Consider the following 24357-nt stretch of genomic DNA (forward strand, 5'->3'; position numbering starts at 1 on the left):
TCTCTCTCTCTCTCTCTCTCTCTCTCTCTCTCTCTCTCTCTCTTTAATCTTGCTGCTCTCACACCCAGACTGGAGTGCAGTGGTGTGATCTTGGCTCACTGTCACCTCCATCTCCCAGATTCAAGGGATCCTCCCATAGTCCTGTAGATGGAACTACAGGCTCATACCACCAAGCCTGGCTAATTTTTGTATTTTTAGTAGAGACAGGGTTTTGCCATGTTGCCCAGGCTGCTCTCAAACTCCTGGGCTCAAGTGATCCTCCTGCCTCAGCCTCCTAAAGCGTTGGGATTACAGATATGAACCAGTGTACCTGGCCCAATAAATTTCATATAGATTCAATAACATTATCTGACATGTAGCCCATAATCACATCTCTCTCAAGTGTTCCCGAGGTACTCTTTTAGGCTTTTTTTTTTTTCAATCCAGGATCCATTCAAGGTTTGCCCATTCTCTTGGTTGACATGCCTGTCTAATATTTATTTATTTATTTATTTATTTATTTATTTCAGACAAGGTTTCATTCTTGCCTAGGCTGGAGTGCAGTGGCATGATCGATCACAGCTCACTGCAGTCTTGGCTTCCCAGCCTCAAGTGATCCTCCTACCTCAAGCCTCCCCAGCAGCTAGGACTACAGGCATGCACCACCACACTTGGCTAATTTTTGATTTTTTTTCTTTTTTTTTGCAGAGATGGGGTATCACTATGTTGCCCAGACTGTTGTCCAACTTCCGGGCTCGAGCAGTCTGCCCACCTTGGCCTCCCAAAGTGTTGGGATTACAGGTGTTAGCCACTGCACTGAACCTCTAGTCTATTTTAACCTCAGTTTTAGTTTTTAATGAAGAGAATGGGCTTGTTTTCCTAAGAACACCCATATTCTACATTTGTTGTCTTGTTTCATTACTTGGTTTGTATTAAGCATTTTTTGGGGGGGAAGGACAATACAGAAGTGATGTTGTGTATTTCCTGTTACATCACATCAGGACCACATTAATGCCAGCTTGTTTTATTTTGATGATGCTAATTTGGATCACTCTGTTAAGGTGGTGTATGTCACTCTCTCTATCATTGTAAAACTTTCCTTTTGGCAATTAATAAGTAATCTGAAACTTTCAGACCATATGAATACCCTGTTCCTCAAAAACCTTCCATCCAGTTGTATTGGCATCTACTGATGACCCTTTCCCATATAAATGATTAAATTGGAGTGTATAAAATGATGATTTTCTAATTTTATAATTCCTTCTACATTCATTGACGGTATTCTGTAGAGAAGAGCTTGTCCATCTTCTCTCTCTTTTCCTTGCACTCCCCGCAGCTTCTTCCTTCTTGTCCTTTATTCCTTCCTCTTTCAGTAGCAGATTCATGAATTTTTAAAAATATTTAATGTATTATCTATCACCATTGTTATATGCCCATTATTTCAATGACTACATTTACTCTTCAGAGCTGCCCATTCTTTTTTTTTTCACAATGTCTAGGTCTTTTCTTATGATTTCCATTCCTGTTTTTAAAACGTTTCTCTAATCTTTCTAATTTACAGCCTCTCTAAGATTGTTGCTCCATCTTGAGTCTTTGGGAGTCCTATTTGCTGTGTCTGTTGGCTTTCACTCATGGTACATCGTTTCTCATGTGCTTAAGAGTTTATTATTTTGAGCACATTTTAGTAGGACTTATAAAACAAATAAAAAAACAAAAAACCTCTCTCTTCCAGGGAATTTTGTGTGAACTGGTTTGCAGAAGTGCTCTGTCAGATTATTTTACGTTACTTTGGTTAGGTGTGCTGGGGTATCACTGACTTCGGAAAAATTTATGTTAATTTCTTGTATTCTAGATTCTTGTGTCATATGAATGGGGTCAATTTGAACTCCATTGACACTGGGTTCTGATATTTCGTCAAATATATAGCAAATGTCTTAGTCTATTTTCTGTAGCATATAACAGAGTACCTGAAACTGAGTAGTTTATAAGGAAACAAAATTTGTGTACTACAATTCTGGAGGTTGGAAAGTCTGAAGATGGGAGGTCACATCTAGTGAGGGCCTTCTTGCTGGTGGGGGCCCTCTGCAGAGTGCTGAGGTAGCTCGAGGAATCACACGATGGGGAGGCTGAGTGTGCCAATTCAGGTCTGTCTTCCTCTTCTTAGAAAGCCACCAATCCCACTCCCATAACAACTTGTTAATTTATGAACCCATTAATCCATTCATGAGAGCAAAGCACTCATGACCCAATCATCTCCTGAATGCCCCACCTCTCAATACTGCCACATTGGGGATTTAATTTCAACTTGAGTTTTAGAGGGGTCAGATATTCAAACCATAGCAGTAAGTGATCAGTGTCTTTATTTTCATGAGATGCCTTTCTTTTAGAACCCATAACTAATTTAGCCAAGAATCTAGTAACAAACACAGAGGAGTAAGCATCTCCTCTTCTCAGTTTTTTTTTTTTTATTTTTTTATTTTTATTTTTTAGGAGTAGCAGCTTGCATGATCATAGCTTATTACAACCTTAAACTCCTGGGCTCCAGCAATCCTCCCACCTCAGCCTGCCGAGTAGCTGGGACTACAGGTGCATGACACCGCACTCAACTAATTTTTTTATTTTTTGTAGAGAGAGGGTCTTGATATGTTGCCCAGGCTGGCCTCAAGGGATCCTCCCGCCTCTGTCTCCGCCTCCCAGAATGCTGGGACTATAGGCATGAGCCACCACACCTGGCTTCTTCTCTGTTATTATGTGAGAGTGACTCTTCACTAAGCCAAGGATTCAGGTATTCAGAGATTGAGTCCTGGTCCCTTGGAGCCCAGAACACCAGCAGTGACCTGGCTCGTGCCTCTCCCTGGGCGGGGGGAGGGGCATGAGAAGAGCTGTGGTGGGAGGTGGAGGCCTTAGCAGAGGGGTGAGCGGAGTTTTACCAGTTGGCCCCCATGGATTTATTAGTTGCATACTTTGACACATGTCTCTGGATTATCTGAACAATCACACTTTGAAAAAGTGTTTTGAATCCCTTGATTTATCTTTTTGTCATTGTTGTTCAGAATAGTTTCACTCAAAGGGAAGAACATGTTTTTAAATTGACCTTTTAAACTTTGTAAAGCTTATGCCACAAAGAGACACATGAAAGGAACAATAAGCACATTCTCTACATGGAAGCATAATTGAAGTCTCTGGTGATGAGATCTATGGGAACCCAGCACAAAGCATCTGAGCTGGGCTCTTGTAGCTGATGGATGGCCCTCTGGGTGGAAGTCCTGTGACCAGAGAGAGAGGCCAAGCTGTACCCTACCCAGTGGGAACATGATTCCCACCATCTCAGCAGGCTCGTGGCCACCTGCCTACCTTCAGGAGCCAAGGGAACCACTTGGGAGATTTGGCCCTTGTCCTATAGTCTGCAGGAAGCCATGGAAGTTTCTGAGCAGGGGAAGGATGTGGAAAATCGAGGCAAGAGCAGAGGAGAGCATTTGAAACCAGCAGCCTGGGTTTGAATCCTGACTCTGGCACTTCTAAGTCATGTGACCTCGTGTAAGCCACCTGGCTTCTGTGAGAATCATCTGGCACTGAGCACCCATTTATGGAGCACTGGCTATAGGCTGGACACCTGAGATCCGGAGGAGACCAAGATAATCCTGCAGTCCTTTCTTCTTCCTTGCTTGTAACTCTTACCACGTGTGTTAGTTTACCATTGCTGCCATAACAAATTACCACAAACTAAGTGACCTCAAACAACATGAATTTATTATCTCATAGTTCTGGAGGGCTGAAGTTCCACTGGGCCAAAGTCAAGGTGTTGGCAGGGCTGGTTGTTTCTTGAGGATCCAGGGGAGAATTTGTTTCCTTGCCCTTTTCACCTTCTAGTACCCACCTGGATTCCTTGGCTTGTAGCTCCTTCCTGTCTGCAAAGGAGATCACTCCAATCTCTGTTTCCATGTTCACATCGCCTTCTCTTCTTCTGTGTCAAATCTCTCTTTACCTCTTTATGATAAGGATCCTTGTAATTACGTTGGTCCCATTTGGGTAATACAGGATAATTTCCTCATCTAAAGATCCTTCACTTATTCTCATTTGCAGAATCCCTTTTGCCATGTAAAGTAACATTCACAAGGAAGTTCCAGGGATTAGGATGTGGATATAATTGAGGGCCGTTATTCAGCCTACCACACCACGCGACATTGCATTTAATGTCTGTTCATTTTACATATCTGTGTAATGTGTTTCTTCTGGGCAGTGAGATAGATAGGCCTGCCAGATAGCCTCACATGTGCTGGGTGAGTGAGTGAGTAAATGAATGAATGTGTTCTTTGGAGTTGAGAAGAAGCTGATGTTCCACTTGAGCTTTAGAGGATTAGTGTGAGTTTGTTTGCCAGAGTATTCTAGATGGAATGAGCAGCTTATGAAAAGATATAGAGGCATGAACTGAGACATTCAGCATAGAGGAAATGCGGGTGGAATGTGATGGCCCAGAGTGAGATGAGGCTGGGCAGTAGGTGGCCGGGTCATGGAGAGCCTTGCAGGATACCCTAATGGGCCTGGATTTTATTTTTATAAGGAAGCAGTAAATGTAGTTATTGCCATTGTCTTTGGAGTTACCGCCTGGGTTTAAATGCCTGTGCTGCCACTTACTTGCTGTGTAACCCTAGGAAAATTACTAAATGTCTTTGAGACTGAGTGAAATAAGTGCTTCATAAAGCTTTTCTGAGAAGTAGATGACTTTTGAGGCTTGCAAAGCATTTAGCACAGTGTGTGGAACAGTCAAGGAGCCTTTAGGAATGTATTGGTATTCTTGCTGTTATTTTAATACATGTGATTATTGTTATTATTGATGGTGATGATGGGGACTCTTTGAAGAATTTCAGCCAGGCTTCAGTGTTGTGGTCAGATTTGCTTTCTAGGAAGATGACTTTGGCAGCCATGTGAAAATTTTGGGGGCCAAGGATGGGTGACACTAAGGGTCAGGAAACCAGTTAGGAGCCTATTAAAATAATCTAGGTGAGAGATGAAGAGGCAGAGAGCAGAGGTGGGGGTTCAAGAGAGATGTTATTGAATGCAGGATGTTGGAAAGATGTCTTTGCTGCTGCTGTTCCCTGCTTGAAATCATTCAAGGGGGATTTTAGAGGCTTAGTACCAATGCCTTGGTCCTTGATTTTCAGAAAGGGACACTGAAGCACAGCAAGGGGAGGATGCCTTGCCTTCATCTCCAGATGAAGCAGTGACACATGGGATAGGCAGGGTAGAACTCAGGTCCTCAGCCCTTTGTTGCAGAGCAGGCGGAGGTGGGAGGAGTGTGACTGGAAGAGGCTCCTGATGAGAGTGCAGTTCTTCATGGGTGGGGGTGCTCTGACACAACCTCAGTGTTGATTGCCCCTTCCACACCCCTCTAACCACCTCTCTATGCCTTAACTCCTCTTTCCAGCTCATTCTTCCACAAGTCCCCACAAGAATGCCTGTAGAATCCTGGTGGTGTTGGGCAGAGGGGTTTTGTGGTTTTGAATTAAGGCAAATGACTTGACTGAGTCGAGGAGGACACGTGGAGGATGAGGACTGCCTGGGAGGAAGGGTGAGGGAGTTCTGTGTTCTAGCACCGGTGAAAGAAACCCAGAGTCTGAAGAAGTGTGTACTCAGGGATCTGGTACTGTGTGTCCTCTGAGGTCTTCCATTCACGCCCCTTCATACATCTTCAGGAGGAAACCAATTCAATAGAGTACACCAGTGCAAGATTACGATTGTTACTTCAATCATATCTTACCCTGCAAGGATGTTGGAGGAAAATATATTTCAATGCCACGCTCAAAAGAGCTGTCATTTTTTAACATAGTAAATGGGGTTTCAGAGAGTGATGTAATACTGTTATTTTTAATACTTTCTGTTTAGAAATGATTTTACTTTAGTTCAGATCGATGCGTGCTAGAGAACAGAAAAATCTAAAGGGAACTTTAGAAAATGCTCCCTTAAAGGTTCCACCCTTAAAAGGTGGACCCTTTTAAGAAAGCTCTGCAGCACTTTGGGAGGCCGAGACGGGCGGATCACGAGGTCAGGAGATCGAGACCATCCTGGCTAACACGGTGAAACCCCGTCTCTACTAAAAATACAAAAAACTAGCCGGGCGAGGTGGCGGGCGCCTGTAGTCCCAGCTACTCGGGAGGCTGAGGCAGGAGAATGGCGTAAACCCGGGAGGCGGAGCTTGCAGTGAGCTGAGATCTGGCCACTGCACTCCAGCTCGGGCGACAGAGCAAGACACCATCTCAAAAAAAAAAAAAAAAAAAAAAAAAAAAAAAAAAAAAAAAAAAAAAGAAAGCTCTGTGTGTACATACCTGAATTTACAAATCAGAATCACAGGGCAATGTTTTAAGTAACAGGAAGATACGGGAGGGTTCCTTTAAACACCTTGGTACATTTCAGAGGTTTCTTATAAATAGCTGCTGATGGCTTTACCAGAAAGCTAGGAGAGAGGAAACAAACAAACAAAAATCATGGAGATGAGATGAACGGATTCTGGGCAATGATGACAAGAACTCGATTTGTTTGTGCGTGTGTGTGTTTCCCAAAAGTATTGCAGTGAAATTGGCGAGATAGCCTACCTGCAGTGCTTGGTAAATGCCAACCTACAGAGCTGACCATCCTGTATTGGCTGGTGTATGAGTCTCTTTGTGAGAACACAGAATCGACAAGCATCATGGAGGCTATTTGGTCCCATCCCATGTGGAACCTATGGCTGAGAGAGGGGGAGTATTCAAGGCACACAGAGGCAAGGCCAAGACTAGAGAGACCTGTCTCCTGAATGCCTGTCCATTGCTCTTAACAGTCTTCTCTGCCGTTTGCATTTCTCTGTCCGTCTCCTCTGGTACATTGATATTTTCTATTTTCTAGGAAAAATCAGTTGCTGACATCTGACAAGGTGGATGATGAACTGGGTGCCCTACGGCTCGGTAGGTGCAGCGGGTGCCTCTGTGCTGTGCCCATCAGGGCCCAAGGGGTCCTCATTGGCTCTGTCTGGGAGATGGGTGGTGGGGGGCCCCTTTCCTTCCACCTGACCTCAGCAAGTGGGTCCAGTCAAGTGAGCAGAGCAGACTACTCTCTCTCTGATTGATGTCTTCTACTTCTTGCCCTTCTCTCCTGGGGACATCCTTTTAAGAAGACCAGTCAATCCTGGATCTACACTGTGGGGCCAGAGAAGCTCTTTGGTATTTTTTTTTAGGGCCATTCAGTAATGGCCTTAGTAAGTTAACTGAGGTCTCCAGAAAACAGTTCTCATTCAGAGTATCAGTATAGCTCTGTCTGGGAAGGCCCATTCTTTTAAAAAGTTTATCAGTGTATTGTGGAGGCATAAGACACAAACAGTGAAGGCATTAAGTGTACAACCTTAAGTGCTCTGGTCTGCATCTTCACTTCTGTGTACATCTGTGTAACTGCTCTCTGAGATCAAGATAGAGCACGTTTCCTTCCACTCTTTAGTTTTGAAGCAAACTTTTTTCTTTCTGTTTCTGTAATTGCCTACTCTCCAAAGACTGATGTGTTGGCAGGGTTTTGCAGAAGCAGCTAGAGATTGAGGATGTTGAGACCAACGATTGACCGTGAGAGGATGAGGCTTGAGTGCTGCCAACATTTGCTCCTCTTCTGGAGCCAACAATTTACCTATTGTAACATTTGGGCAGACAAGAGCTGTTCACATGCTCTTCTTCTCCCTTTTGAACTCTCCCTTTTAAACTGAAGGAAGAAAGCAGTGCCCCTATTTAGAACTCCCTTGTGTGAGACGTGTAGTCTGACAGTTTGCTTTGATGAAGTTGAAAGAAAGGTACAGGCCTCTGAGCTGTGGAGGTGGAGGTGGGGGTTTGTTTACTCTGCATAACTCATCCCAGAAGCAGCAGATCCTCAGAACTCCCCAGATGGGGTAGACTTCTGTGCAAGGCTGTGCAGAGTACAGCATGGAGTCAGGAGGTGCTGGCATCCAAACCCTTTTTATGTACCACTGCACTTTAAGATTTTGCAGTGAAAGCTGCTTGTGTTTGGACACAAGCAAAGCAGTTCCTGGTCTTCAGAACCCAGAGAGCTTCTACTGGAAGGAAGGCTGTTAGCAATTCTCAGAAGCAGCTGTTTGAAGTGTGTGTGTATATGTTTTCTGGAGGGAGGCCGACTCCTCTTTGCTAATGGCTCAGCTAATGATTTGGGAAAGGAGAAGAAGGTGAAGGATAGGAGACCATGGAACCCAGTCATGGAGGGAGTTCATGAAAGAGAAGAAAGGAAGGAGAAGTCTTGTGGGGGCCAGGGTGTTGGGAGTTGAGCAATTCAGAAACAAAAATCAAATATGGTTAGAGGAACAGCACTCCTTCTCCACCCCAGTTCATTTTACTTTGGTTCAATTCAGTAAACTCTTGTCAGCAATTACCTGCCAGGGCATATGCAAGGCTCTGTAGAATGCAGACCAAGGTGAATAAAAGGTGGCCTTGCCTTTTTGGAGGGTGGGGTAGGTAGGACAAAGGAAGAGAGGTATCTTCCCATAGCAACACATGAAGCAGATGCCCAGCAGTGCTTAACTGCTTTAATAAGCCAAGTTCTGTGATGGGTTTCTGTATTAGTCTGTTCTCATGCTGCTAGTAAAGACATACTTGAAGCTGAGTAATTTATAAAGGAAAGAGGTTTAATTGACTCACAGTTCAGCATGGCTGGAGAGGCCTCAGGAAACTTACAATCATGGCAGAAGGGGAAGCAAACATGTCCTCCACATGGCGGCAGGAAGGAGAAGTCCCCAGCAAAAGGGGGGAAATCCCCTTATAAACCATCAGATCTCATGAGAACTCACTATTACGAGAATAGCATGAGGGTAACCGCTTCCATGATTCAATTACCTCCCGTCAGGTCCCTCCCACGACACGTGGGGATGATGGGAACTACAATTCAAGATGAGATTTGGGTGGGGACACAGCCAAACCATATCAGTTCTGGAAGCTTCCATACTGTGTAGGTATTTAGTCTGGACTCTGAAGAATGGTCAAGGTCTTGCCAAATAGAGATGTGGAAGGAGCCGTATAGGCAAAAGCCTGGTGTATGTGTGAGAACGATTGGCTAGAGGTAACAGCCCTGTCGGGGAGGGTATGGGGGTCAGTGTGAGATGAGGCTGGAGTGAAGGCTGGGCTGGGCAAGATGATTTTGAGTGCTGTGCTTAAGAGCTGTACAGCAAGTCATTGGGCAGAGATTCTGTGCTAGTGAGATATCTAGGGCTGTGCATTTGGGGAATATATCTGGACTTAGGTGTAGAATAGACTTTAGGGGTACAAGCTTAGATATTGGGATACTGGTGAGGGGCTCTTGGCGTAGTCCAGAGAAGAGGTAATGAGACCCCTGTTACCTGGGAAATCCAGTGGGTATTTCAGTACCTGCCCGAATATCACCTCTTATGGGAAGTTTCCCTGAGCATTTATGGCAGAATTAATTGCCTCCCTCTCTGCTCTGAAAACCCTTGCACTAGTCCCTTTTTCAGCACTTACTGGGTTATGCTGTAATTTTTCAGGGGGCTCTGTCTCTCCCTTGTCAGGGAGCTGCTTGAATGAAGGGGTGGGGCCTTAGTCATCTCTGACCTGTGTGTCCTACATCATCCCTAGTACATCATGGCTGCTCAAGAATGCTCTGGCTGAGCAAATAGAAACATAAGGGCATATTCCTGTGACAGTGGAGAGAGAAAGGCAACAGGGGGGCAGAATATGAGACATTTTGGAGGCAGAGTGATCTAGAGTCTGGACTGGCATGGTGGGTGAGAGAGGGTAGAGGTTTTAGCCTGGGGCTCTTGTAGAAGGGTAAAGAAGAGATGGAATCTTTTATTGAAACTGGAGCCAGGAAGGGTTCTGAGTTTCTGGTGTTGGGGCACTTCCAGAAGATATCTTGTGGTCAGTAGGAAGTTCTACACAGGTTCCCAGAAAAAACCTATGCGGACCATTCTCCCTATGGAATCTTCCTATGAACATCATTCCCCTTGGTATCTTTGACTCCCTATTGAAATAAAACCCAATTACTTTATACATACATACATACATACATCCTACAAAAAGCACGTAGAATGGTATGGGAAACAAAATCCTTTGCTGCTTTTCAGTCAGACATTTAAACCAGGACCTTAAAAATAGCATTCTCAAACCACTGACATTTACATTACAAATTGTCTGCCTGGCCAACATGTCGTTCTGGAGTGTTTTGTTTTTCCCTTGCATGGTGTTCCCACCACATCTGGGCTCGAGGCCTGCTGTATGGTCCTGAACCAACTCCCTGCATTCAGGGCAATTTCTCCCTGTAGAAGCCAAAGGAGTTTGCCTTTTCCAAGGGGCTCACTCTGGCCTATGCTCCATCGGGTCTGCTTTTCCTGGGCCCCCAGCCTTCATTCCCATATTTTCTTCATGGGACCCAGGCAGAGCATGTTTCAGGCCTGGCTCCCTCCCTGACAACCTCGGATTAAATAGAAACCTCTAAATGGTCTTAAATACTATCACTTTGTGCCTCCAGGAAACAATCTGGCTCAAGGCATTGCAAGAAACCCTTCAGGGACAGTCCTCCAGTAATCTGGAATCACTCAAGTTATCCTGCCCCTTTGTTTGGGGCCTCAGATGTCTAAGGTGGAATTAATCACACATCTCTTTTCCTCCAGAGAACATTCTCAGTGTTAGTCTTTGCAAAGCCTGCCTATCAGTCTTCTTCCCTTTCTTCCTTCCTACCTTTTTTTTTTTTTTTTTTTTTTTTGAGATGGAGTCTTGCTCTGTTGCCCAGGCTGGAGTGCAGTGGTGTAATCTCACCTTACTGCACCCTCCGCCCTCTGCTTCCTGGGTTCAAGTGATTCTCCTGCCTCAGCCTCCTGAGTAGCTGGGATTACAGGCCCATGCCACCATGCCTGGCTAATTTTTGTATTTTTGTAGAGATGGGGTTTCGCCATGTTGGCCAGGCCGCTCTTGAACTCCTGACCTCAGGTGATCCATCCACCTCAGCCTCCCAAAGTGTTGGGATTACAGGCATGAGCCACTGTGCCTGGCCCCCTTCCCCACCTTTTATATTTCCCGCTCTCCTTCCCTTTCTCCCTCCTAACTTTCTTTCCTTATTTATCTTTAGCCCTACCCCTTATACTCTTATTACTTTCCTTTCCCATATGCAACAATTCTCTTATGCTTAATCTGTATCTTTTTCTTGTGTATGCTCTTGCAAAATCTATAATGTTTTGTGTGCATCATTTTTACTTGACATAGATAGCATTGTGTTATATATCTCATTTGGTTTCTTACTTTCTCTACTCACGACCATGTTTTTAAGTCCCATTCTTGTTGCTGGGTAGACATCTGGTCTTTGTTTTAGGTTATTTATGTAAGACCATGGTCATAGGGTAGCTTTTCAGAGACCCTAACTAAGAAGCTGTATTAGTCCATTTTCATGCTGTTGATAAAAGTATATCTGAGACTGGGCAATTTACAAAGGAAAGAAGTTTAATAGAGAACTCAGAGTTCCACGTTGCTGGGGAAGCCTCACAATCATGGTGGAAGGCAAGGAGGAGCAAGTCACATCTTGCGTGGATGGTGGCAGGCAAAGAGAGAGCCTGTGTAGGCAAACTCCTGTTTTTAAAAGCCATCAGATGTCATGAGACTTATTCACTATCAGGAGACCAGCACAGGAAAGACCCACCTCCATGATTTGATTATCTCCCACAGTGTCCCTCCCACAACACATGGGAATTATGGGAGCTACAAGATGAGATTTGGATGGGGATACAGAGCCAAGCCATATCATTCTGCCCCTGGCCCCTCCCAAATCTCATGTCTTCACATTTCAAAACCAATCGTGCCTTCCCAACAGTTCTCCAAAGTCTTAACTCATTTCAGCATTAACTTAAAAATCCACAGTTTAAAGTCTCATCTGAGACAAGGCAAGTCCCTTCCACCTATGAGCCAGTAAAATCAAAAGCAAGTTAGTTACTTCCTAGATACAGTGGGGGTACAGGCACTGTGTAAATGCAGCTGTTCCAAATGGGAGAAATTGGCCAAAACAAATGGGCCACAGGCCCTATGCAAGTCCAGAATCCAGCAGGGCAGTCAAATCTTAAAGCTCCAAAGTTATCTCCTTTGACTCCATGTCTCACATCTAGGTCATGCTGATGCAAGAGGTGGGTTCCCATGGTCTTGGGCAGCTCTGCCCCTGTGGCTTTGCAGGGTACAGCCTCCCTTCCAGTTGTTTTCATGGGCTAGTGTTGAGTGTCTGTGGCTTTTCCAGGCACATGGTACAAGCTGTTGGTGAATCTACCATTCTGTGGTCTGGAGGACAGTAGCCCTCTTCTCACAGCTCCACTAGGTGGTGCCCCGTAGGGATTATTTGTGGGACCTCCACCCCCACATTTCCTTTCTGCACTGCCCTAGCAGAGGTTCTCTGCGAGGGCCCCGCCCCTGTAGCAAACTTCTGCCTGGACATCCAGGTGTTTCCATACATCCTCTGAAATCTAGGCAGAGGTTCCCAAACCTCAATTCTTGACTTCTGTGCACCTGCAAGCTCAACACCACATGGTAGCTGCCAAAGGTTGGGCCTTGCACCCTTTGAAGCCACAGCCTGAGCTGTACATTGGCCCCTTTTATTTATCACTAGAGTGGCTGGGACATAGGGCACAAAGTCCTCAGGCTGTACAAAGCACAGGGACCCTGGGCCCAGCCCATGAAGCCGTTTTTTCCTCCTAGGCCTCTGGATCTGTGATGAGAGAGCCTGCCATGAAGACCTCTGACATGCCCTGGAGACATTTTCCCCATTGTCTTGGGGATTAACATTTGGCTTCTGGCTACTTATGCAAATTTCTGCAGCCAACTTGAATTTCTCCTCAGAAAATGGGGTTTTCTTTTCTATTACATTTCTTTTCTATTGCAAGTTTTCCGAGCTTTTATGCTCTGCTTCCCTTATAAAACTGAATGGCTTTAACAGCACCCAGGTTACCTCTCGAATGCTTTGCTGCTTAGAAATTTCTTCCACCAGATACCCTAAATCATCTCTCTGAAGTTTAAAGTTCTGCAAATCTCTAGGGCAGAGGCAAAATGCTGCCAATATCTTTGCTAGAACATAACAACAGTCACCTTTGCTCCAATTCCCAACAAGTTACTCATCTCCATCTGAGACCTTATTGTTCATACTACTATCAGCATTTTTGTCAAAGCCATTCAACATGTCTCTAGGAAGTTCCAAACTTTCCCACATTTTCCTGTCTTCTTCTGAGCCCTCCAAACTGTTACTCAGTTTCAAAGTCAATTCCACATTTCCAGGTATCTTTTCAGCAGCGCTCCCCTTTACTGGTACCAATTTACTGTATTAGTCTGTTTTCATGCTGCTGATAAAGATATTCCTGAGACTCGGCAATTTACAAAAGAAAGAAGTTTATTGGACTTACAGTTCCACGTGGCTGGGGAGGCCTCACAATCATGGCAGAAGGCAGGGAGGAGCAAGTCACATCTTACGTGGATGGTGGCAGGCAAAGAGAGAGCTTGTGCAGGCAAACTCCCGGTTTTTAAAGCCATCAGATGTCATGAGACTTATTCACTGTCACAAGAATGGCACAGGAAAGACCCACTCCCATGATTCAGTTATCTCCCACTGTGTCCCTCCCACAACACATAGGAATTATGGGAGTTACAAGATGAAATTTGATTGGGGACACAGAGCCAAACCATATCGGAAGCATTCTCATCTAAATTCAGATTCATATTTAAATTCCAGACTTTTTTTCCCAGCCCAATGGTAGAATCTATCGGCTTGTTCAGTGACCTGAGTCTCTAGGAGTTCTCCTTGTGCTGTGGCTGATTCTCCCTGGGGAGAAGGGAGGCTGCAGCATAAGATATAAGCTGTGTGTCCTGGGAGTGGTGGCCTTTGATACTACCCCCGCCCACACAGGTCCGCTCTAGCAGACCGCTCTAGGGAGCTGGGTTCACAGAGCCAAGCCCTCAGCTACCCTCTGGAGTTCACTCTGCTCAGCCTTGCCAGCACCGTTGCCTTGGCATTGTTTCTCCCTGGGTCCTTTATCACTGTGTTCCGGTAAATGCAGTGGCAGCAGGTGTAATGACAAGGGGGCCTTAGCTAACTGGGAAGTCACAGCTGGTGCTACCAGAGACCCAGGTGGGACCCTCTCCAGGCCTCAGTTGCCCCACTATGAGATGACAATATCTGGAATATGGCTTAATGTCCTCCCTGCTGGAGGTCCAGGGCAGTGGGATGGCAGAGTGACTAGGAGTCACTCTCTTTGCCACTCTCCATTTGATTGACTTGGGGCTAACTCCTCTAAGCCTCAGTTTCCTCATCTATAAGTGGGGGTAATAACAATTACTTTCTCATAAGGCTGTTGTGGAGGAAGGTGATCAAATTCAAGTAGTCAATAAATGCAAGTTACAATAGTGATCATCTGCAATAGTTATTTTATCAGCAATGGTTCCATTTTCTTTCCTAGTCTTGTCCTCTTCACCTTTGTCCTCAGGGGAATGATCTTTCGAGTCATGCCCACCTTTTTTAAGAAATGTGTCTGAGCTAGGCTTTCCCGGTCCTGGTTCCATGGCTTAGGCCCCGGGCACTTGTTTCACTGTATGTCCATGCGTGGAACTTTCTAGTGGACCAGTAGCTAAGTCTCACTTGGCAACATCCTCGTAGTATGAACAGAACAGGGTTGTGACAAGGAGCATGGACTCTCTTGATCTGGTTGCTTCCCTTCCACTGAGGGTCTGGGAACCCCAAAACAGAGCTGAGGTGAATGAACTGGGGAGGAACTCTCCTTTCACTCAAACCTTCTGCAAACTTAGCAATGTCTGTGGTGTTCAGTGACTTCATGTTCTGTTCTCTGTGAGTCATAAAAAGGGGCTCACATGGCCATGGTTTTCTTTCAGAGGATGTGGAGGATGAGTTGATAAGGGAAGAGGTCATTCTGTCCCCAGTCCCATCAGTGCTTAAGCTGCAGACAGCATCAAAGCCAATCAACCTCTCAGTAGCAAAGGTAAGTGTAAGGAGACTCCCGGGTTAAATGCATCTTGATTTGAATGGATATGGATGGCGTGATTTTGGTGTTTCTGCCCCAATCCAGCTCATTGTAATCTCTTGGTCATTGTTGAAATGGAAATTTGGGTGTGGTGTAGAAGAAAATGTGTGATGTAGAAGAAAATCGAGAGTCAGGAAAACTGCAGTCTGGTCCTGGCAGCTCTCGTTCCCTCTCCAAGACAAAAGGTGAGGGAGGAGGTTATGTCCTCCCCTCCAAACACTGTGGGAATAGAGCTGCTTTATCATGTCCCTGTGAGTACCGTTAGGGTGTAATGGGAATGATCCAGTTGTCCCCATTAGAGCAGCGCTGTTCCTGTACTGGTCTCCTAAGCCCTGGCCAGGTTGCAGTGAGGGAAGGACGGGGAGGTGTTAACAATTCTTCAGCACTGTCCAGGTGCACTTCCATGGCCACTTAAAGGGCCCCATGGTCACAGGGGACCTGGAGAGGGTTCCTGGCCACAGCAGCCTCCTCTGCAGGGGTGTCTGGGATTGCTCACCATCCTCGGCTCCTAGGGTGGCCTCACTACTCCCGTGGCCAGAGGCTCCTGCAGGATGGAATGTCATTCCCGCTGTCCTCTTCTGGCCTTTCACCAAGATCCAGGAGGGAAAAATAAAACTCCTAGGGACACAGCTGACCTCCTTTTCTTCCTGCTTACTACAGATTTACTCGGCATACAAATCAAAGAGCAAAATACTTTTCTAGAGGTTTTGTCCTTTCGTTTCCTTCCCTTCTCCTCGCCTCTCCCCTTCTCTCTCATATCTCCCCCTTCTCCTTCCATTCTCTCTTTTGAAGCTACAGAGGATCAGATACACTTAAGTGGCCCCAAACCTGGGAGGAGGTGCTCTGTCATCTGTCACCACATTCACGGGACGATGAGTCTTTGCAGAGGGCACTTACGCTTGGGGCAGGCCCCTTAGGCTCCTAAAGACTACCCAGCAGTAGCATTTCCAAAAGCAACTGGAAAAAGTGAGGCCTGCAGAGAGAACAGGAAGGCCCAGGGCACGTGGCCTCTGTGGAAAGCAGAGTCCAGGTTCCCAGGCTTTGTTGACCACACTGTGCCTAGCGGGAGCTGTCATTCTGAGCCTCAACAGATGAATCCACACATCCTTTCTCCTGTGTGCCACCAGCCCACATTTGATGACATGTGGACAAATGCTTCTGTCAAAGAAATGTTTCCTTATATTTAATGAAAAGGAAAAAAAGAGCTGATTCTGGTGGAAAATAAGGAAAGGTCTGACCCAGACAGGGGGTGCAGGGAAGTGGCTGTAGAATCCACCTGCTGGCCTTGGGACTCACTCAAGGCTTCAGAGACCCCCTCAGATGTAAAACTATGGCAGAGAGAGGGTGGGCCCATCATGAGGGGAGTGGGCGGGGACACGCTGCCTTTCTCATCTGAGGGCCTGTCCATGGGGAAGGGATTGACCATTTTGGGGGCTCTGGAGGGTGATGCGTGGATTAATGGGAAATGAACAGTGAACTCATTATCAGCCAGAAGTCTGGAGAAGACAGCTGTGAAAAAGTTGAAGGGCTGCCTTGAGAGATGGTGGAAACCACTTCACTGGGGGGTTGGGGTGGTTCAAGCAGAGTTCATGGGGGACCACTCATGGGCAGCATCACAGAGGAGGTTCTTACGCATGGTAGAGAGTTATACTGGACCAGGAGTTGGCAGGCATTTTCTGTAAAGGGCTCAATAGTGTATTTTTGGCTTTGCTGGCCCTGTGATCTCTGCTGCACCTATTCAACTTTGCCATCATGGTATGAACGCAGCCACAGATGGTATGGAAACAAATGGGCTTTGCTGTGTGCCAGTAGAACGTTATTTACAAACAAGTGGTGTGGGCAGATTTGGCCTGTGGGTCACAGTTTACTAACCCTGCACTAGAGCACTGGCTCTCAAACCCGGTGCACTGTGGAATCACCTGAGGGAGTCTTAAAACTACTGATACTAGAGTCTCACCCTCAGCAACTGGGGTTTAATTGACTGGTGTGTTTTCTGAACATCAAGATTGTTTTTAGGAACTTCCTATCCTACATGGTTCTAATGTGAGGTCGAGTTTGAAAATCCCTAGTCTTGCCTGTGGAGGGTCAGAGGACCTCCAAGATCCCTTGCAAATCTAAAATTCTCTTTCTCAAGGCCCCTGTAAGGAGCTTACAAAGATTTTGGCCCATGTCAGCACAGGCCGGCTTGGTTTAAAGATGTTCCAGAGGTAAGACCATCAGGATTGAGTTTCTCTTTCCTCAAATGTAAGAATGAGCTTGGAAAATAAAAAGAAAAGAGATGAACCATGCTAGAAAATGGACTTCCCTGCTAGAATTCAAGAACAACTTCTGCAGGAATATGCACACTGAACATTGTATTGTTGTTTGCTTTTAAAACAACCAGTAAAACTCTCTCTTCTTTTTATAGGAAATAAAGACCCTTCTATTTGGTTCCAGCTTTTGCTGTTTCAATGAAGAATGGAAACTTCAGAGTTTTTCCTTTAGTAACACAGCCTCATTAAAATACGGCATTGTGCAGAACAAGGCAGGTTGCTCCTAGGTTTCCTTGGGACCTTTCTGCTGGGCCATCACGCATAGGGGCCGGTGTACCTCCCAGTTTTGGTTAATCCTGTGAGCATTAGCTGGGCTGTTCTGGGCCAGCCAGCCCCACATGTGCTGAGTTGTCACTTGGTGCAGGCACTTCAGATGTGGCTGGTGGAGCGAGAGCTGGGGAGCAATACCCTCTGCTTTGGAGATGTTCAAATTGAACATGGATTTAAGCAACACTTGTTGTGAGTGGTGCAGGTGCTGCGATCCTCAGCAGGAGAGCGCAGTAGGAGGCCTTAAGTCTGCTTGGGGCCGCTGGATGGGGCCTTCTTAGGCTGATCATTGAGAGATTCACAGGATTTTGCAGATAGAGCTGGAGAAAGGGCACTCCAGGCAGGTGGCATATGAATGAAGGGGAGGCGGTATGAAAGTCTGGGGGCTACAGGAAAAGGCAGAGGGATCAAGTGTGCAGAGCAAGTGCTTGAAGAGAAGGATGTAATAGAAGCTGGGCCAGCAGAGGCCGGTGGTTGCAGACCTAGAACATGGCTTATACCCAGTTCCCACATTATACTCATGGGCAGAAAATAAGCTAAACCCAGGATCAAGAATCAGCAGATGAGCAGAGCAGCTTGGTCCGGTTCAGTTTCTTAAGCCCCAGGAACCTCCCCTGCCCCACACTGCCTGAGGTCGAGCCCCAGGACCACCAGCTTCTGTCCCTCCCTCTCATGGCCAAACTCAGCTGGTCTTCATGAGCACCCCAGCCTACCGTTCAGACAGTCCTTAAATCCACATGAGGTCTGTTTGTGTCGTTCAGTCCCACCAGCCTTTGCCAATGTGTCCCAGGAGTCAGATCCTGTGCTAAGCCCCGTGATGCCTACAGAGATGAGCTCCTCAAGGAGCCTCTGCACTACAGGGTGGGAAAGGACAAAGATACAGCTAATGTGGTACCGAAGCAGGCCACAAGGGGGGCAGAAGAGAGCGCAGAGCTCACATAACCATAGGCTGCTGAAGGGGCTCGCTGCCAGCCAAGATGGTCAGGAAAGGCTTCTTGGAGGAGGAGGCCTTTAGGATGGGCCTTGAAGGCTAGGTAGACAATTAACACCCTCAACCTGTAGACACAGAAACGTTTCCCTAGATGATGGAACACCTATGGTGATGTCGCTGGCTTCACAGCTGACTGGTTATGAAGAGTCACTTTCCTCCCATGACACACTGCCAACTGGCCCCTTCCTCTAGGAGTGGACGCAGGGCCTTGTCACTCCCTCTCTGTAACCCAAGATTAGTGTGTTGTAGAAGCGGTTGCCACGTCAGAGGCCCTTCTGTTGCAGAAGGCAGGGCCCCTTTACTCTGTCACTTGGGTTCTGGGGTGAGTTTGGGTGAAACCAAAAACTCTGCCCCAGGCCAGTTCTCACTGGCAGCAATGGTCTCATTCTTTGCAGGGTGGTCCTTGCGGAGTCCTGGCAGCTGTCCAAGGCTGTGTCCTACAGAAACTCCTGTTTGAAGGAGATAGCAAAGCTGACTGTGCTCGGTAAGTCAGTGATCATTCTGGCAATATCTTATTTTTCCAAGTCTTCTCTAGAGTATCCAGAAAAAACAAGCAAGGAAGCGTGTGTGTTCCCTGATATTTCCTGTCTTCTGCAGGTCAAGAAAGGAGAGGTTAATGGCAGCTAGCTGACAAGGCCTGCGCAGACCAGTGTTAAAGAGACTTGTGCGCGTTTGTTTCTAAAAGCGAGGAAGGTTCTTAGTGGTGTTCCACCTGGGAAGGGGCTGCAGGAACGACATTGAAACCAATTTCCTCTCCTCAGACGGCCAAGCTGCCCAAATCCCTTCCACCCACCAGGTCGACCTGCTGACCTTTTGACTGAGTCCAGGCCTCCCCTCCCTCCCCACGCTATCTCCCCTCTGCCAACATTCATAACCACACATTCCAGGCCGCCCCACAGACTCATCGCTTCCACTCCCTGCAGCCGTTCAGTTTTCATTTCACACATTAAGTGTTTGCACATGAGCAGCTCATTCTCATTCATTCAGCACACATTCCTGGAACATCTCTGTGCAGGCACAAATGATATAGGGGAGATTTAGATGAGCTCTGTCCTCTCCAGAAATGCTCCATGAGGTTGAGAGGCAGATAGAAAACCCCTATCTCATACCGTCATTGGTGCCAAGATGAAAGGATTGGCAGAGCACTGGTGGAGCTGGAGGCGAGGCCTCCTTGAGGAGGTGGCCTGCCTCTCTTTCCCTCCCTGCAGGCCCGGTGACCAGCTTGTACCGAGTCACCCTCGGAGCTACAGAACTTCTGGCAATTGGCCTTTTTAAAAAAAAATTTTTTAGTTAAAATATAACATATACAAAGTAGTTATACTATGTGCGTTCTGCTCAATGAATTATCACAAAATCGCACACCCCTGAACACACTGCCTAGATTAAGAAAAAATGTTTCTAGTACTCCAGAAGAATCCTCTGGTACCCAGCAGGTACCCCTATTCTCCTGAAGTGACATTAATCCTTAAATGGATTTTAAAACCATACTTAATCTTGCCAGTTCCTGAACTTTATTGAAAGGTACTTGTTCTTTGAAATAAGCATTTGAGAATCTTTTTTTGAAAAGCCTGGGTGCTACCCGGATAACAAGGCCCATTGCCCGTGCATTCCTGGGAAAGACGCTGTTCACTGGGAGAGCCATCCAGCCAAGCTTGGTACTCCAGTGAAACACATTTCACCAGCATGGATGATTTTGCCTTAGATAGGGTTCAAGTGAAGGTGGCTCTTCATGCTTGGCATCTTATAATTTTTCCAGTGGTTTTGCACAGTAATAATCAAGGCATTACCTCTCCAACCGAAGATGCTAATCAGAAGCACAACAACGTAACACTTCCGTGGCAAGATCTCACCTGTCCTTGTTCTTCTCTCTGCTTCCCCTCCCCTTTGCTCTCAGGTCTGTCCTTCGTGGCTCTTGTCTGTACAGGATCATGCCCCACTGCCTGCTCTGGAAGTTCAGCCCCACAAAGGGCTGGGAGGTTTGAATGTCATGGGCAGAGACCCTGCCATCAGCTCTCCCTGATGGACTCAACACAGTCCTGTATGCTCAGGAATGCTCCTGACTGGGTAGATGTTTGCTAAGTGAGAACCCCTGGCTGCCCTCAGAGGGTACAGGGATACTGAGCACATATGCACCCACCTACCTACCTCCCTTCCTTCCTTCCTTGCACTGAAAAAAATATGCAGAGTGTACTTACCAGGTCCTTAGCAGGGATACGGGGCTGAACAAGACACATACAGGTGCCCTCATGGCACCTACGATTGAACAGGAGTGCCAGATAGGAACAGGTGGTTACAGGGGACATGCTAAGGGTTCACCTGGACATGAAGTGGCTCAGGGCGGGCTCCCTGGTGGACTGACATTTTCATCTTATGGAGATATGAAGGATGGACAGAACCCCTGATTCCCCTTCATATGCATCCTTGCACACTCTTATTTCCCCTCAAATTTTTTTCCCCTTCACGGCAAATATTCTCATACTCCTTCCTGGGCCCTCAGGCTCTGTGCTCAGGCTCTGCACCTGCTGTCTTCTCTCATTGTACATGGGCCACATCTTTGTGGAGGCCTCCTCGGACCTCCCCCATTAAGATAAACCCAGGCCCTGCCTCTAATAACTGCACTGCCAGTTGGTGCTCTTACTCATCGATGTGGTTACCTGTCCACATCTGCTGCCACCTACTACTGCCCACTCCACTCCAGAACACAAGCCCCATGAGAACAGGGACCTTCCTGAGCTGGTTCACAGCCAGGCCCCTGGCATCCAACCCTGTGCCTGGTCCACAGAAGAGGCCCTCAGAATTTTTGTTGAGTGAACACATGGACAAATGAATGAGTTATCCAAACAGGGAGGGGAGGCGGATTGGTATTCCAGTAAAGAGAACAAGATGTGCAAAGCCTGTGGGCAGGGAGAGGAGTGGGGAAGTCACTGGGGGTGGTTAGGGCAGCATTTGCAGGAGGAGGGTGGGACCTGGGGTAGTGGCAGGTCAGCGCCAGGCTACCAGAGGGGGCTTGGGTGCCGCCAGCTGCTTGGATCAAGCCTTAGCCCTTGCAACAGATTGTCTCTCAACTCATTTCGGCCCAGTGCTCCTTCAGAGTTGCTTTTGAACTTCAACGTGGGCTTCTGGGGGAACTTACAGATGGTTTCCCAACAATCAGGACAAGGCATTTAAGTATGTTCCAGGAAGAGCCGACTGCTCAGGGCACAAGGCCAACTTGGTTTTTGTTGCCCTACCCCCACCCCACGAAGGGGATGTGAGAGCTTCTGCATCCCCCAGGCCACATCCATGGGGGCTGAGCTCTGCTTTCCGTATCAGGGAGGGAAGCCAGGCCTTAGAAGGCAAAAGCCATCCAGGTTGGGATCCCAGGGGGACTCTGGGGAGAAAGAAAACTGCTTAGCTGGAGGAGTGAGGTTTTCTACCTGTCACTGCCAGCCAGGCAGGCACCTCCTAGCTGCAGGCCAAGGATGGTGCAGCCCAGTGGGTCCTGGGGCCAGTGGGGGTGGGCAGAGGAGGAGGGAAGAAGGAACTGCTGGCCTGTTGGGGATTGTCATGTGGGGGGGTGTGCCAGGTGCCAAGGAGCTGAACCCTATGGGGTGGCCTGCCTGGCTGGACCAGAGGAGGTCTGTGCCGCGTAGCAGGAGAGCATAGCCTGCTGGCCAGGGCCACTTTCTCCAGCGAGCCTGGAAGGATTAATGGTGTGGGAGAGTGACCTTGCCTTTGTTTGGAGCCCTGAAACTCTGGGTGCTGCTTGTAGCCCACCCCCTGGGCTGGGTGCTGCTTGTAGCCCACCCCTACCGGCTGCTGCCCCATCACAGAGGTGCTGTGCTGTGTAGGATGAGTGAAGTGGTCTGACTTCCTGCTCCCACGGTCCTCCTGGCAGGCCTCAGGGGACATCCTTCAGACTCAACTGAGAGGGAGGAGTGGAGAACCTGGCTCAGTTATGGAGCTTGCTGAAAAAGCCTCAGGGGACTCAGGCAGAGGTGTCGCAGGGAGACAAGCTGGGGAGGCCCAGAGACCCTCTCCCCTGACCCCAGCAAGGACTCGCCTCCTCCTGGTGGTGGGCCCTGGGCAGCAGGCACCAGATGCCCTCCCCAGCCTTCCCACCCCAGTCTCCTCCCACTCTCCTGCCCTGGTCCTGCCTCAGGTCGCAGGTAGATAGGGGTTGGGGAGGAAGAACCCTCCTGAGGACAGGTTAGGGCTTCTGTCAAGTGCAGACCAGGAAGACCAGGGAGTGAGGGCTGGCTGTCCAGGGCCTGGAGAAGAGAAGGGAGGTGGAGTCCATGTCACTGCTTTGCCAAGGCCTGGCAGGTCAGAGGCTGCAGAAGGTCATCCTTGCCAAGTGGGTGGGTGTCTAGCCTGTAGATGTTGGTGCCCAGGCTGGGAGGGGTAATGCATGGCTCTGTGCCCCTCAGCCACCCTGGGAGAGGGGAAGTGTGCTGAAGAGAGCACCAGACTGGGTCAGGACCTGGATTGTGGTTGTGTGGAAACAGGGCATCACTTTCTCTGTTTGTGAAGTAGGAATAGTCATCTCTGGCCTGCCTAAGTTGGACTCAATAAGAAAATGCAAAGTCCTTGGTAAATCTTCAAGGGCTCTACAAGTGAGTAGGGCCATCGAACTCAGCCTGCCATGGTACAGATGGGGAAACTGAGGCCCAAAGAGGGAAAGATGATTGTTCAGGGTCACATCTGGCATCCCTGGCAGAACCAAGACTGGTACCTGGTACCCCTATGTCACACTGTGCTGCTGTGCCCTGCAAGAGGCTTGGAGCAGTGGGGGCCCAGGGAGACCAGGAGGGAGGCTGAGGGCTCTGAGTTTTAGACTTCCATCGCTGGACACCCATACAGACTCCTAGGGACCAAGGGGTGGATCCGTTCATGAACGGCTTCACGATGGAACCTCCCCTTTGGCTTTAAGTTAGAAAAGATGAACACAGAAGAGTACAGAGAACAACGTAGCAAACACCTACAGAGCCCCTGCCCCACGCGAGCAAAGGGGAAACACTGGGTCACTGGGCAGGAACCTCTCTCAGTCCTCAGCTCCTCAGTTTCATTGACTTACATAGTTTTCACATTGATTGATTGCATTATTGATGTTCCTCCAAAAGCCATGTGTGCATAGTTGGGTGTGAGGCTTTAGCACTCCCTTTTGACCCTGAAATTCTAGGATTTCAGACATGATCCAGCTTAAAAAAAAAAAAAAAAAGGCAGGCCCCTCTGTTCTCTTCAGGAACACCACAATGACCTGCCATCAGCTGCCATCTGATCTGGGGCCCTGGGGAGCTCAGGCCCTGAGGGCCAAGAGGCAGCCCCTGCACTTTCCTGCCTGTGTGTGCGGTCTGCCTTGGCCCTGGAGGCCCCCACCTCAGTTGTTGCCCACCACCACTGATGGGGAAATGGTTCTGTGAAAGCAGATGGAGGATGGGATCGTACTCTCCAGGGAAGTCACGCTGAAATAAAGGCACCTTGGCAGCAGTGGTGTTTTTTCTGTAGGACTGTCTGGCTTCATTAAGACTCATTCCATCAGGCCAGCAGCTGGCCTCTCCTCATTCGGGAAAGACAGAGCTGGGCGGCAGGACTCGGTGTTTTTCCACTTGAGAAGATGCTGTGCTGGCTCGGCTCACAGAAAGAGATGAAGAGCTCTTGATGCCCCTGAAGGCCTGGAGAGAGCCACAGGCCAGGACCGGCCCTCAGACGCGGGTGCAGATCTGAGAGTAGGGGAATCCAGCAAGTCCTCCTCTCACTTCCACTTCACCTCTGAAATTGGGGAATTCAAGGCCCAGAGA

At 47.8% G+C, this 24357-nt stretch overlaps 1 protein-coding gene across 1 annotated transcript in view; it reads left to right on the forward strand.

The window, feature by feature from the left end:
• Window positions 1–24357, forward strand: part of MINDY4 (MINDY lysine 48 deubiquitinase 4) — a 132858-nt gene that overhangs the window by 61924 nt on the left and 46577 nt on the right. The window contains exons 6-9 of the mRNA XM_023186026.2: window positions 6859–6917; window positions 14859–14965; window positions 17415–17531; window positions 18973–19061. Coding sequence (XP_023041794.1) covers window positions 6859–6917; window positions 14859–14965; window positions 17415–17531; window positions 18973–19061 — 372 coding nt within the window. The remainder of the gene's footprint in view (window positions 1–6858; window positions 6918–14858; window positions 14966–17414; window positions 17532–18972; window positions 19062–24357) is intronic.

This window comes from Piliocolobus tephrosceles, chromosome 8 (genome assembly GCF_002776525.5).
Source record: "Piliocolobus tephrosceles isolate RC106 chromosome 8, ASM277652v3, whole genome shotgun sequence".
Taxonomy (NCBI): domain Eukaryota; kingdom Metazoa; phylum Chordata; class Mammalia; order Primates; family Cercopithecidae; genus Piliocolobus; species Piliocolobus tephrosceles.